This window comes from Lampris incognitus, chromosome 10 (assembly GCF_029633865.1).
Source record: "Lampris incognitus isolate fLamInc1 chromosome 10, fLamInc1.hap2, whole genome shotgun sequence".
NCBI classification, from domain to species: domain Eukaryota; kingdom Metazoa; phylum Chordata; class Actinopteri; order Lampriformes; family Lampridae; genus Lampris; species Lampris incognitus.
The window spans coordinates 16576083-16591474 of record NC_079220.1 but is presented as its reverse complement, the minus strand read 5'-3'; the positions used below and the strand labels follow the sequence as shown (position 1 = coordinate 16591474).

The window sequence follows — 15392 nt, the reverse complement described above, 5'->3', positions numbered from 1 at the left end:
CAGGAGGAGCTGGAGGGCATTGCTGGAGAGAGGGACGTCTGGAGTGCCTTATTTGGCTTGCTGCCACCGCGACCCAACCCCGGGAAAGTGGCTGAAGATAAGACGAGATGAGATGATTGTTTCCCTCAACACAGCCAAACACCACCATCTGCAGCTGCTGTGCTAAGGCATCATGTCCTCTTGAAGGAAAATGCCAGACAGAGGGGAGTCATCTACCAGGCATCAGTGACAAGAGAAGACAAATGCAAAGTGGACACTTACACTGGACTAACAGAGAGCCCTTTTAGGTTTAACGCCCATATGAGTACCTTCAGGAAAGAGCATTCAAGAAATGCAACGGCCTTAAGCCGCCACATTTGGTCATTGGTGGACAAACTCTATCTCATGGAAAATCCTTACTAAGAGCAATGCATATTCAACTAACAGCAAAAGATGTAACCTGTGCTTGGAAGAGAAATGTTTTATTATTTGCAAGCCTGATATGTCCACCTTGAACAGTAGAAATGAATTGACCACCAGCTATAGGCACAGAAAAAAATATCTGCTTTGCAATTACAAATAAGCCATTGTCTTTATTATCCCCCCCCCCCTCCCTCCATTGGATGATATACATGTGATGACTGTTATTGGATGTTGTATTTTTATGTTTTGCCTGTCTGCTCTTTTGGCTGTGCCCCAGACCCACTCCACTACATGATGTATGTAAAGTACACCACTGGATGTTATTTTATTCTGTTATAGTTTAAAAGTATGCTATTTCAACAGTGCCCCGACCCTGTAAGCCCTTACTTTTTCAAAAAGAGCCCCAGTCCCTCTCTCAATGGTTGGTATGTTTCAGATGTCGCTTTTCCGGTGTTTCCTATCCTCCCATTGGTTGCTGTGCACTGCAGCCAGGGGCATGGTGCGAGGCAACATTGCATTTATTCGCAGTTTTTCTTTTTCTTTGTTGTTTAGCCAACTTGGCAGCTGATGAGTGCATGATGCATGAAACAGGCTTGTACTGCTATGAATCAAAAACAAATTTCCTACATCTATCTTTTATATATATATATATATGTATATATATATATATATATATATATATATATGTGTGTGTGTGTGTATATATATATATATATATATATATATATATATATATATATATATATATATATATATATATATATATATATATAAGTGTGTGTGTGCGTGTGTTCATGCAGAAAAGTGTTTGCTGATAATATCACTAGCAAGCAATCTGTGAATGTGAAAATTTACTCTGGTTTGCTGATAGACTGTTGTATACGGAAAAGCAAACAATGCCACATACAGCTGTATAATGAAGCATTGTCATTTACATTTTCCTACACAATGCAATTGATTGGCAAACTAGGATTACGCTTTCACATTCACTGATTGTCCATCAGTGCGTTTCAGAAACACACAGAAGACTGCTCAGTACTATGGCTACTAATGGAGTATTATCCTGAAGATAATATTGAAAATTGTGACTGTTTCCCTTTAACAAAGAGATGTTCAACATGGTTCCAATACAAAAAGCTATGTAAAGATTTCTCTATGAAGTATTAATACCTCATGTTTATTGACGAATATTTCCAAATATATATAAATAAATAAGAATTCTTCAGAGTAACTTATGTCAAGTGAGGTTTCAGAAATGTGGTCTACTTTGACCATATTTCCCCATGAGGTTTTCTTTCTTGCCTGTAGTAATTATGTCAGACAGATGACACATTTTCCGAATGTCGTACATCTGTCTGTCATAGGCTGGCCTGTTGGAGCAGTTGGGCTTTGTCTTACCTGCTGCCCTTCTGGTATAAGGCCAGCTCTATGGTTGTTCTCTCCAGCACCGTGAGTGACACCACCGTCACCGGGACATTGGACCCTCTGGGGAAAACACCAGGCACCCGAACCTCCTGCCAATCTGAATGGATCTTACAGATATCTACTGCGTCAAAGTACCTGTGAGGGAGACGTGAAAATGATTGATATGATGATTCTTCCAAATACAAATGCATTACCAATCTTTTTTTCACATCTAAATCAAAAAGCCGAACAGTCACTAAATCACTAAACAAAGAAAGAAAGGATCTCTGCACAGTCTAACTTGCAGTATTACTTGGAATATAAAATATGCATTTGGGAAGCTTTTCAACCTTATCTTACAAATGAATGAATACAAAAATGATTTAAAGGTCGCAGTGTGTGTAGGGTGCACATCAGATGACCTTTTTAAAAAAAAACATTTATTTCTGATTTTTCCCTTTTTTCTCCCAATTTAGTGGCCAATCGATCCCTATTTTAGTTCAAACACCCACCCTCGTACTGCACGCGTTCGCCAACTGCATCTCTCCAGCCTGCAGTCTCGAAGGAGACGCCTAGCCACATTTGTGACAAGGCAAATCCAGGCCGAACCACTGCTTTTCCCGACCACACAGAGACGCATTCATGTCACGAACACAAGCCGACTCCACCCCCCTTCCGAAGACAGCGTTGCCAATTATTGCTGCTTCGTCGAGTCCGGCCATAGTCAGATCTGACGAGACCGGGGCATGAACCCCGGTCCCCAGTGGGCAACTGCATTGACACAAAGCCAATGCTTAGACCGCTACACTACCGCGGACCCCATCAGATGACCTTTTTAATCTGATGCCTCCAAGACATGCTGCAGGTGGTAGTGCCCAGTCAGCAGTCTGTTTCGTGTAATAGGAGACAGGTTAATCTACCAGCTAGACTTTATATTTTTTTATCCATATATGTGAACACTGCCCCTTTGTACCTTCACTTTGTGGGATCTATAGCAACAACTATGGGAACACAGGCTATATCTACCTGATGAAGTCCCAGAAGTCAATCCAGAACAGGCCGTCCCCAGCACGCTGTGCACAGAGCTCCCTCTTCAGGTGTGGAGGCCATTTTGGCCAGCTGTCTGCCCAGGGACCGGTCCAGGAGAACCTGCCCCAGGGGTTACGCAGTTGTACCAGCCTCGAATAAGAAACCGCAACCCAAGAGAGAAAACACAAAACTTAATCACTCCCATTAAATTCACTGAAAACCTGTGACAGGACTACATAATAGTGAGCGTGTCCAACGCTTTTCATGTATTATCATGTAAATATCTGCACATACCAATGTTTGTCAAGATACTTGAAGTCTTGTACTGTAAGAATGGCTGAGCTGTCTGAAGCAACTCTTTCATATCAAATTTTTAAACTTGTACCTCAAACCTGTCCAACAATGACACTGAATGTACATCGGTGAAGTGATGTACGGAGCGTTACTACACATTCAATCACTCACAATAGTGTCTTCAAGTCTGAGCTTGGAAAAACCCTCAGAACTGAAAATAGACCACTGCCAATTTCTCAATTCAGCTGACAATGTTATCCACATTTTGAATTTGGATATCATTACATTCTTTTCTGAGGAATTGTATGATTTATTAATGCTCTCTGATCAAATGGGAGTCTTATCATAGCTGTGGTTTATGCTCCTCAACGTTTTGAAATGTCCTCGCAAAAATGTCTTTATAAGCCTTTATCGACTGGTATAAGACTTAGGACATCTGGTAAATATCCATTATTCATGAAGTGATTACATCTATGTTACAATAATACTGAGAGAGAAGTTCACTGAGTGAAATTACTTCAAAACAATAGACTGGTTTTGGTGGATGGCAAGCCCCAATGAGCTGATGTAAGTTAAGTTCTGCGAGAAGTAAGCTGGTCAAAGATGTATGGTATGGATAACCCTTTAAATTGCAGGCAACTCATTACAAAGAAATTTCCAAGTAACTTACCAGTAAAACAGATGTAATTGAAATAATTACTTAGTAATATACAAGTAAAATAGGGACTTTTCTATATCTCTGGTTTGCTTCCTTGTCATTATGTGATGTTAAATATGATGTATGTCAAACACTGTATGGGGTAAATTCACAAATCACATTGTAACACACAAGTATTTTGAACCCTTACGTCACAGGGATAAATAGTAATCAGCTATTGAACTTGAATATAAAGTGAATATAGAACGTCCTGTGCAACATAAGCATAATAAAGATAGCACAAAATTCAATTCACCTTATATTCGGGTTTAACAGATAACTACTATTTATCCCAGTGACACAAAGTATTCAAATTATTTGTTTGGTACAAAGTGATTTGTGAATTTATCCCATACAGTGTTTGATTTAGATTATATTTAACAACACATTATAATGACAAGGAAGCAAACTAGAGATACAGAAAAGACCCTATTTTACTCATATATTGCTCGGTAATTAACAATCATTATAGTTGTTACTTGGTTATTTCTGTGTAATGAATGGCCTGTAATTTAAAGCGTTACCACAATAAGTATACATTCTCTAGGAGAAGGTTATACTCTTCTCCCAGTAGCATTAAAGAATGCAGCAAAGCAATGGTAAATAACCTCTCACCTGTGGTTGTCTATATCTCGTACATCAAGAACAGAGTAGGCATGCCGCGGACGCAAACCCAGAGACTCGTACTCGGAGTCATCCACCTTCATGTTACCACCTCCACAGGATGCCCCCATCAGGAAGCTGGAGCAGGACGGAGAAAAGCTAGCCATTATAGAAAGGACCATTTTAAGTCGGGCGAGTAAAAGATTGAACTTAAAAACCACTTATGATCTTTTAATTTCATTTTGGTGCCAACTTTCCCCTTTCTTTCTTTGTCCTTCAATACGCACCCTGCTTCTTTAGAGCTCAGCATTTTGGCCCAGATGAGGTCAGTGTCGATGGGTTCCTCCCGCGGGTTGGTGGCGCTGACCTGGAGGGCCAGCGACTCACAGGGGGCCCCTGTTAACGTGGATAGGCCCTCAATGGCGCGCCCTGCCTGCAAGGCGAAGTAGGAACCATGGAGCTTGGCCAGGGCCTTCTCAATCAATGCCACCCACAGCTGCCTACGCTGGGCCTGAAGAATGGCCATGTTATCATTCATGAGAACAAGAATAAAGGGGAAAGGCTTAAGAGAAGCAGCGATGAGGGAAATGATACAGATTCTAAATTGCTTAAGGTCTGAAGGTGTTAAATCAGGGCAGTCGTTTACAGCTCGCAAAAACTACCAGAGTTGATCATTTAAAGAATGCACAAATGATAGTGTCTACCAAATGAATGAGTTACAGCCCCTGGCTATTTTTGGGGAGATTTAACTTAATGAAAATGTAATGTTTTTTCTGGGAATGTCTGCGGAGGGGGAGACCAGACTGTATGAATACATTAACTAAACACACCTAATCAATTTGACGACGGTTGAATGTAGTGTAATTGTGGAGATGGTAATTGTGTGTGTAATATAATTTGAAAGGAGAACAGGTGTTACCCAGACATCCATTTGGAGATGACAGTTTGAGTGGAGAAGACTGGTGGGGCCCACTTGACCTTTTCCCTTTCTGTCTCCTCTTATTTACATCTTATTTACATTCGTTTTGCTTTTCCTGCTAGCGATGATGTTCTTGCCCAACCCTTCCCATGTTGCAATTCAATTCCTTTCAACATTCATATTTCTTTGCTATGACTCTGGGGTGTTTCTTTGCATATTCCATCAATTGCAATGCATCCAGTCTCATGTGTTCAGACCTAAAAGTGCTGAAAGCAATACAAACACACAAACTTCTCATTTAGTCATGATTGTTTGCAAATATTTTTCAGTTACACAATTGCTGCTGATCGTGTATTGTCCCCGTCTGTAGGCAAGTAAATTGCCTAATATTCAGATAATCAACATTAAGAGAATTTACTACAAATAGAATGCAATGCAAAATGCAATTAGACATGCCTAACTTGAGATTTGGGGGATTTTTATAAAATAAACCCAAGAAGTGGATGTGACCTAGTGGATGTGACGGGAGGAGAAATGGGGTAGGGGTAATTCTGAAGAAAGAGTATGTCAAGAGTGTGCTGGAGGTGAAGAGAGTGTCAGACAGAGTGATGAATATGAAGCTGGAAATCGAAGGTGTACTGATGGATGTTATCAGCGCATATGCCCCACAAGTTGGGTGTGACATGGTAGAGAAAGAATAATTCTGGAGTGAGTTGGATGAAGTGGTGGAGAGTAGACCCAGGGGACAGAGTGCTGACTGTAGTGGACTTCAATGGACATGTTGGTGAAGGAAACAGAGGTGATGGGCAGGTATGGTGTCAAGGACAGAAATGTGGAAGGACAGATGGTGGATTTTGAAAAAAAGTACGGAAATGGCTGTGGTGAATACATATTTCATGAAGAGGGAGGAACACAGGGTGACGTATAAGAGTGAAAGAAAGTGCACACAGGTAGACTATATCTTATGTAGAAGGCGTGATCTGATAGGGATTGGAGACTGCAAGGTGGTGACAGGGGAGAACGTAGCAAGGCAGCATCGGATGGTGGTCTGTACGATGACCTTGGAGACCAAGAACAGGAAAAGAGTGAAGGCAGAGCCAAGGATCTAATGGTGGAAGTTGAAGAAGACTGCTGTGTGGAGTTCAGGGAGGAGTTAAAACAGGCACTGGGTGGTAGTGAAGAGTTACCAGATGGCTGGGTAACCACTGCAGAAATAGAGAGGGAGACAGCTAGGAAGGTACTTGGTGTGTCATCAGGACAGAGGAAGGAACATAAGGAGACTTTGTGATGGAACAAGGAAGTAAAGCAAAGTATACAGAGGAAGAGGTTGGCAAAGAAGAAGTGGGATAGGCAGAGAGATGAAAAAGTAGACAGGAGTACAAGGAGATGCAGCGTAAAGTGAAGAGAGAGGTGGCAAAAGACAAGGAGAAGGCATATGGTGAGTTATATGAGAGGTTAGACACTAAGGAAGGAGAAAAGGATTTGTACCAATTGGCTAGACAGAGGGACCAAGCTGGGGAGAATGTGCAGCAGGTAAGTACGATCAAGGATAGAAATGGAAATGTGCTGACAAGTGAGGAGAGTGTGTTGAGAAGATGGAAGGAGTACTTTGAGGGGCTGATGAATGAAGAAAATGAGAGAGAGAGAGAAGGTTGGATGATGTGGGGATAGTGAATCAGGAAATGCGGTGGATTAGCAAGGAGGAAGTGAGGGCAGCTATGAAGAGGATGAAGAGTGGAAAGGTAGTTGGTCCTGATGACATATGCAGGGGCGTAACCACGGGTGGGCCTGGCCTGTCACAGGCCCACCCATTTCAAGCCCAGGCCCACCAAATCACGCTGGCTTACAAGCACGTAGGCCGGCCCCTTTTACGTACGTAGAACTGCAAAATCTGAGCGCGCATACCATCACGCTCTGTATTTTTCACTGCTGCTAACTAGCCAATAGCCAATAGTTAGCCATAACTTATGGAATGGCGAAACAAAGTTCAATCTTCCGCTTTTTTAAAAAGCCACGGATGGAGAGGAGGAAAGCACACCTGCTCCAGCACCGACTGAGCCGCCCAATGAGAGTGAGATACCGCCGGAGAGAACGACAGAGGAGGCTACAGCTTCTCCATTGCAGGCAGCTTCTCCTCCCCCCTCTGACGACGGTGAGACGATTCCCTTGACCATGCCACCGCCAGATTTGTCTGCTGTGGATGAGCCACCCTCGCAGCCTAAATTAGTGTTCCCCGCAACCAACATTTCAGGAAAATTACGTTCTTTTTCCCATAAATGGTATGAAGAATTTAAGTGGCTTGAATACAGCTCAGCAAGGAACGCTGTTTTCTGTAAAATGTGTAGGCATTTCCCCGAGCCCCATATGGAAAACACGTTTTTTAGAAGCGGGTTTGTAGATTGGAAGCACCTCCGCCAGGCATGCTCGAAACATCAGGCTAGCAAACCCCATTGTATTGCACTTGGTAAATTTGAGGGTTACAGAGCAAGCCTGCAAGGTCGGGGGACTGTTCTAGACCAACTAAACCCTGAGGCAATGGACCGCTCATTTGTGGAAAGAAATCGTGATCAAGTAAAGGTGGTTCTGGACATTGTTATGTTCTGTGCAAAACAAGAACTGTCATTACGTGGACACAAAGAAAGCGAGGAAGCAGAAGCACTAAACAAGGGACATTTTTTAGAATTGTTTAAATTCATTTCCAAATACGACCCAGAAATTCAAAGTCGCCTTCAACAAATGCCTAAAAATGCAATGCTCATGAGTGCAAAAATTCAGAGGGAATTGCTAGAATCTGCTGCCTCATTACTGTTGCGCAAGATAAAAGCAGAGCTGCATGAATCACCCGCCACCTACCATGCCATATTAGCGGACGAATATAAGGATATGTCAAAGCGTGAACTGGTCGCGGTGTGTATTAGGTACATTCATGCAGGGACAATAAAAGAAAGAGCAATTGGATTTGTAGACACCGGTGATATGAGTGCAAACGCGATATCTGAGAAGATTTTAGAAGTGCTGCAACCACCGGAACTTGATCCCTCTCTGTGCGTGGGTTTAAGCTTTGACGGGGCTTCCGTAATGTCAGGGAACAGAGGGGGTGTGCATGTTATTTTAAAACGCACTTTTCCAGACGCGGTATACGTCCACTGTAATTCCCACCGTCTTAATTTAGTTCTTTGCACCGCATCGAAAGTGTCGGGACACGTCAGCACTTTTTTCGAGACACTGAACTCTTTATACAGTTTCATGACAGGTGCGCACAGACACGCTAAATTCCTCGACATACAGAAAGAGCTTCATCCTAACAGACGATGCCTGGAGTTAGAGCGCTCAGCAGACACAAGGTGGAGCTCGGAGTCAGGATCAGTGAGCAAGGTTTTGGTGTTACTTGACGTTATCTTGGAAACGCTAGCACAATTTTCCGAAACTAGTGGTCACACTAAAGTTGAAGCCGAATCACTTTTGCAACAAATTCAGACGAAGAAATTTGTGTTTTTGCTGGTTACATTCGGGAAATTATTCGAGAGCAGCGATTTTGCAACAAAAGGTTTACAGAGTGGCTCATTGACTGTCACTGACTGAATAGATCTAATTCAAGGCCTCAAAGACAGTTTTGCACAGTTTAGAGATAATTCACAAGGTGATTTCAACAAAGTGTTAAAACTAACAGAGGAACTGATGGAAAAGAATGACATCTCCAGCTGGGATGTCACCAGCGCTCGGGAGAGAAAGCTGCCCGCGAGATTCAATGAGTCGGTGGTTACCACTAGTTTGGGCAAAACTACAAACGTGAGGAACAACGCTGACCTGAAGCAGCTATGGATTAACATTCTGGACAGGCAGATTACTGAGCTGGACAGTCGCTTTCAGCAAGATCAGTATGGCATCATGCGAGCAGCCGCTGCTTGTTTACCAGGATCAGTTACGTTTGCCCAGAAAGAATCATTGCAGCATTCGTGTGATCATTACCGGATATCTATTGAGGACGCGGAATGGACCGTTTTCATTCAGGCACTGCGTCGTAAAGTGGAGAGGGGTCAGTGTTACCCATCCCTCATTGAAGTGCTGGACAGCTGCAACTCTGACGTTTTCCCAAACATTAACAGACTGTTAAGGGCAATGATCACCATTTCCCTGACTTCATGTACTGTTGAAAGACTCTTCTCCACTACAGGCCGTATCAAAACATGTCTAAGATCTTCCATGCTAACCGCACGCCTCAACAATCTATCCCCGTTGTCCTTTGAAAGGGAACTTACTGACTCTTTGGACTATGATGAAATGGTTGTGTAGAGCCTGGCGAGAATGACTGGCGTGGTATTTGTTTAAGTGGGTTTTTATTAAAGTTTTAGTATGTTTCTTGGTCACGTACTAAAAACCTGTGTTATGTGTTTACTGCTGTAATGTGTTCGAATTTGCGTCTTGTTTGAAGGATTATTGCTGGAAAATTTTGGCCCACCCATTTTCACTCAGGCCCACCTACAAAAATATTCCTGGTTACGCCACTGCTGTGGAGGCATGGAGATGTTTAGGAGAGATGGCAGTGGAGTTTTTAACTAGATGTTTAACACAATCTTAGAAAGTGAGAGGATGCCTGAGGAGTGGAGAAGTATACTGGTACCAATTTTCAAGAATAAAGGCGATGTGCAGAATTATAGAAACTACAGAGGTATAAAGTTGATAAGCCACAGCATGAAGATATGGGAAAGAGTAACAGAAGCTAGTTTAAGAGAAGAGGTGATGATTAGTGAGCAGCAGTATGGTTTCATGCCATGAGAGAGCACCACAGATGTGATGTTTGCTTTGAGAATGTTGACTAAGATGAAAAGAGGTCAGAAGGAGTTACATTGTGTCTTTGTGGATTTAGAGAAAGCGTATGAGAGGGTGCCGAGAGAGGAGGTGTTGTATTGTATGAGGAAGTCAGGAGTTGCGGAGAAGTATGTTGGAGTGGTGCAGGATATGTATGAGGGAAGTGTGACAGTGGTGAGGCGTGCGGTTGGAAAGACAGATGGGTTCAAGGTGGAGGTGGGATTACATCAAGGATCGGCTCTGAGTCATTGTGTGCAATGGTGATGGACAGATTGATGGATGAGATCAGGCAGGAGTCTCTGTGGACTACGATGTTTGCGGATGACATTGTGATCTGTAGCGAGAGTAGGTTGTAGGTGGAGGAGAGCCTGGAGAGGTGGATTATGCACTGGAGAGAAGAGGAATGAAAGTCAGTAGAAGCAAGACGGAATACATATGCGTGAATGAGAGGGAGGACAGTGGAATGGTGAGGATGCAAGGAGTAGAGGTGATGAAGGCATATGAGTTTAAATACTTGGGGTCAACTATACAAAGTAACGGGGAGTGCAGGAGAGAGGTGAAGAAGAGAGTGCAGGCAGGGTGGAGTGGGTGGAGAAGAGTATCAGGAGTGATTTGCGACAGAAGGGTACCAGCAAGAGTTAAAGAGAAGGTTTGCAAAATGGTTGTGAGACCAGCTATGTTATATGGTTTGGACAGTGGCGCTGACGAAAAGACAGGCGGCGGAGCTGGAGGTGGCAGAGTTGAAGATGCTAAGATTTTCATTGGGAGTGATGAAGAAGGACAGAAATAGGAACGAGTATATTAGAGGGACAGCTCAGGTTGGACTGTTTGGCGACAAAGCAAGAGAGACAAGATTGAAATGGTTTGAACATGTGTGGAGGGGAGATGCTGGGTATATTGGGAGAAGGATGCTGAGTATGGAGCTGCCAGGGAAGAGGAAAAGAGGAAGGCCAAAGAGGAGGTTTATGGATGTGGTGAGAGATGACTTGCAGGTGGCTGGTGTGACAGAGGAAGATGCAGAGGACAGGAAGAGATGGAAACGGATGATCCGCTGTGGCGACCCCTAATGGCAACGGCTGAAAGTAGTAGTAGTAGTAGTAGTAGTAGTAGTGGATGTGACCTAGTATTAGAGATGTGTGACTCTGTTTTCTCTCTAACAAATATACATTATGGCTGAATCCCTCCTATCTATATTTCACCTGCGAGAATAGGAGATGGCCATTCTCATCACACGGCAGCATGTCATCCACCAGCACTGTGGTCCAAGAGCCATCCTTACAGAGACGCACCTGGTAGGCCCCCTCCGGACACAGCGAGCGGGTCACCATCACTTTCTCCACCAGTTCAGGACGCTCAGCCAGGACGGCCAGTGCGCTCAGAAACCTGCTCACCAACACAATCAGATGAGAGTCGAGATGTCACATGGCTGCCCCAGCTGTGTTGACATTTTGTTGTGTGTAAACTGATAGATGTCTGTGCGCTAAACGGTGTTGAATTTACTCAAACCAAGATTCCCATTTGTGACGACAATGAAATGATAATTTCATTAAAAAAGCCTTTTTTTGGAGGGGGTGTGTGTCTGGGTGGCGTGGTGGTCTATTCCACTGCCTACCAACATGGGGATCGAATCCCTGTGTTACCTCCGGCTTGGTTGGGTGTCCCTACAGACAGAATTGTCCATGTGTGCAGGTGGGAAGCCAGATGTGAGTATGTGTCCTGGTCGCTGCACTAGCGCCTCCTCTGGTCGGTCGGGGTGCCTGTTCAGGAGGGAGGGGGAACTGGGGGGAATAGCATGATCCTCCCACGTGCTACGTCCCCCTGGCGAAACTCCTCACTGTCAGGTGAAAAGAAGTGGCTGGCGACTCCACATGTATTGGAGGAGGCATGTGGTAGTCTGCAGCCCTCCCCGGATCAGCGGGGTGGGGGTGAAGCAGTGACTGGGATGGCTCAGAAGAGTGGGGTAATTAGCCAAGTACAACTGGGGAGAAAAAGGGGGGGGGGGAATCCTTTTATGTCAATAGGCTCACCAGCAGTTTCCCAGAAGTCCCTGTAGGATGTCAGATGGGCGAAGAGTGCGGAAAACAGACCACTTAACCCCGCGATCTCTAAAGTTGCAGTTGTTGATTTCGTGGGGCCGGAGCCACTTTTTGACCCTCTGTTGGACACTGTCGTCTTCTGGAAAGCCCACTGACTTGGGACCAGGGGAAAAGCTGTCATCCACAAAAATCACTCCATTCTGGGAAAGGGGTTAGAAAGTGAGCAGAATAAAATTGAATCAATTAAAAGTTCACTTCACATGTAAAGTGCACAATTATGATTGAAGCTATAATCCTCAAGATTTAAAAACAAATGTCCTTTTTGATAGTGTCTATTGCTGACATATTAAGACAGCTGCTGATGCACGAATATACAAATCACAAATGCACTTGCAAATTTCAATATTCAGTCTGGTAGGACTTCCCCATGAGAAACTATGCAACATTTTCACCACAGAAGACAAATGCAGAAGAATAAGGCAGGTACTGTTGTAGTGAGTTTGAAGAAAAACCAAAGCTGCTGTGCCTAACAAGTCTCACAGGAGACATCTACCGACAAATATTACAACATCAATATTTCAAACTCAGATTCAACCATGACAGTTTGTTTGGCGAAGGAGAAGTTGCTGAGATAGCAGAACTGATGTTGCCAAGGTGACCGTTTCATCTCAAATGGATGGATGAATGGGATCTAGAGAAGTCAAACACCAATGCTTACTATAGATTTCAGTGATTTAAATAAAAACAATTTCAGGATTGTAGCTCTAAGCAAAACATCTAACCACAATAAATCTCATTATGTAAATGAAATAGGAAAAGCAGAATATGGACCAAACAATGGGAGAAAATCAACATCAGAGTTCAGTGGATATGCTATAGCAGTGGAAATATATAGGAAAAGAGGAAGGCCAAAGAGGAAGTTTATATATGTAGTGAGGGAGGCCATGCAGGTGGCTGGCATGACAGAGGAAGATGCAGAGGACAGGAAGAGATGGAAACGGATGATCTGCTCCAGCGACCCCTAACAGGAGCAGCAGAGTAGAGGACACAGGGAATAATACAGCTGCTTACACACTATTTTAGTTATTATTGCATACCATATAGTAACATGGCCAGGTTAGATATATTGTTGTAGTATTAGCTGTGATAGCTGTTCGTGATACTGTCACTTTAACCCTCTGATCTGCATGGGCTGCCTGGATGAAAGGTACAAACTATGTTGTCTTGCACATTCCAAAATGCCCATAACATCACTTAGCAAACTGACCATTTAGAGACTCCAAATGGGCATTTTAGAGACCTCCCTATGCTTCCCCATGATAAAAACAATGGAAAATGGTCATGTTTTGGTGCTATATAATCAAACTTGAAGAGGCAACTAGTAAGAGTTATGGCAATAGGTCCACTGAGTCATAGGCTCAAGACAAAGCCATACTAGAATGTTATTGTCAGTCAAACAATGATAACCGTTTTAGATGAATATGACTTTAAATTAGTGTTTTGAGCATCTGTGGCTCCATTTCAGTAATACTTAGATAAAACCTGACACTTAAATTTGTACCGAAATCAGCAATCAGTTGTGAATTTTCATGCCTAAAAACCTTTAGCATGGTACCACCACAAAACATTCAACAACTTTTTTTTGCAAATGACCAATATTGCGTTTTATACCTTTATCCATAGCTGTTCTAAATTATTTCAAGAAATGTGACAGAGGGGTCTACTCCTCATTAACATTCATGAGCTGACCTTTGAGTGACAAGTACAAACAAGATTGGGTGGGGTTTCATAATTTGACAATTTTATCTGATTGACTGTATGTAAATGAGTGTTTCGATGACATAATGAATATCAGAAAAAAAAATCAGCTGAGAGAAGCTGAACGAGGCATGCTCTTAAAGAGAAAAACCTTTTATACTTATATTGAGATGCTATAAAATGCATGAAAGCAATTTGATATTAATAGATATTATATTAAGTGATATCAATAAATGAAAGTGAGTTGTATGAGAGGTTAGACATTAAGGAAGGAGAAAAGGACTTGCATCGATTGGCTAGACAGAGGGACCAAGCTGGGAAGGATGTGCAGCAAGTTAGGGCGATGAAGGAACGAGAGGGAATGTGCTGACAAGCAAGGAGAGTGTGTTGAGAAGGTGGAAGGAGTACTTTGAAAGGCTGATGAATAAAGAAAATGAGAGAGAAAAAAGGTTGGATGATGTCGGGATGGTGAATTAGGGATGTGTGGCGGATTAGCAAGGAGGAAGTGAGGGCAGCTATGAAGAGGACGAAGAGTGGAAAAGCAGTTGGTCCAGATGACATACCTGTGGAGGCATGGAGGTGTTTACGAGAGACGGCAGTGGAGTTTTTTTTTCTCCATTTTTTCAGACCCCCCCCCCTTTTTTTCTCCACAATTGTATCCTGCCAATTATCCCATTCTTCCAAGCCGTCCCAATCTCTGTGCCACCACCTTTGCTGATTCGGGGAGGGCTGCAGACTACCACATGCCTCCTTCAATACATGTGGAGTTGCCAGCCGCTTCTTTTCACCTGACAGTAAGGAGTTTCGCCAGGGGAACATAGCACGTGGGAGGATCACGCTATTCCCCCCAGTCCCCCCTCCCCCCCGAACAGGCGCTCTGACCGACCAGAGGACGTGCTAATGCAACAACCAGGACACATACACACATCCGGCTTCCTACAGACACGGCAAATTGTGCCTGTAGGGGTGCCCGACCAAGCCAGAGATAACATGGGGATTTGAACCAGCAATTCCCGGTTTTGGTAGGCAATGGAATAGACTGCTACGCCACCCAGACGCCCTTAGTGGGGTTTTTAACTAGACTGTTTAACACAATCTTGGAAACTGAGAGGATGCCTGAGCAGTGGCGAAGAAGCATACTGGTACCGATTTTCAAGAATAAGGGCAATGTACAGAACTGTAGCAACTACAGAGGTATAAAGTTGATCAGCCACAGCATGAAGCTATGGGAAAGAGTAATAGAAGCTAGGTTAAGAGCAAAGGTGATGATTAGCGAGCAGCAGTATGATTTCATGCCATGAAAGAGCACCACAGATGTGATGTTTGCTTTGTGAATGCTGATGGAGAAGTATAGAGAAGGCCAGAAGGAGTTACATTGTGTTTTTGTAGATTTAGAGAAAGCATATGACAGGACGCCAAGAGAGGAGGTGTAGTATTGTAT

At 43.4% G+C, this 15392-nt stretch overlaps 1 protein-coding gene across 1 annotated transcript in view; it reads right to left on the bottom strand.

Moving 5' to 3' along the window:
• LOC130119747 (calpain-15-like) overlaps positions 1-15392 on the bottom strand; it is a 46793-nt gene that overhangs the window by 18795 nt on the left and 12606 nt on the right. The window contains exons 4-9 of the mRNA XM_056288350.1: positions 12185-12393; positions 11357-11540; positions 4717-4940; positions 4442-4567; positions 2833-2985; positions 1801-1962 (exon numbers count right to left, since the gene is read on the bottom strand). Of these exons, the coding sequence (XP_056144325.1) occupies positions 1801-1962; positions 2833-2985; positions 4442-4567; positions 4717-4940; positions 11357-11540; positions 12185-12393 (1058 nt within the window). The remainder of the gene's footprint in view (positions 1-1800; positions 1963-2832; positions 2986-4441; positions 4568-4716; positions 4941-11356; positions 11541-12184; positions 12394-15392) is intronic.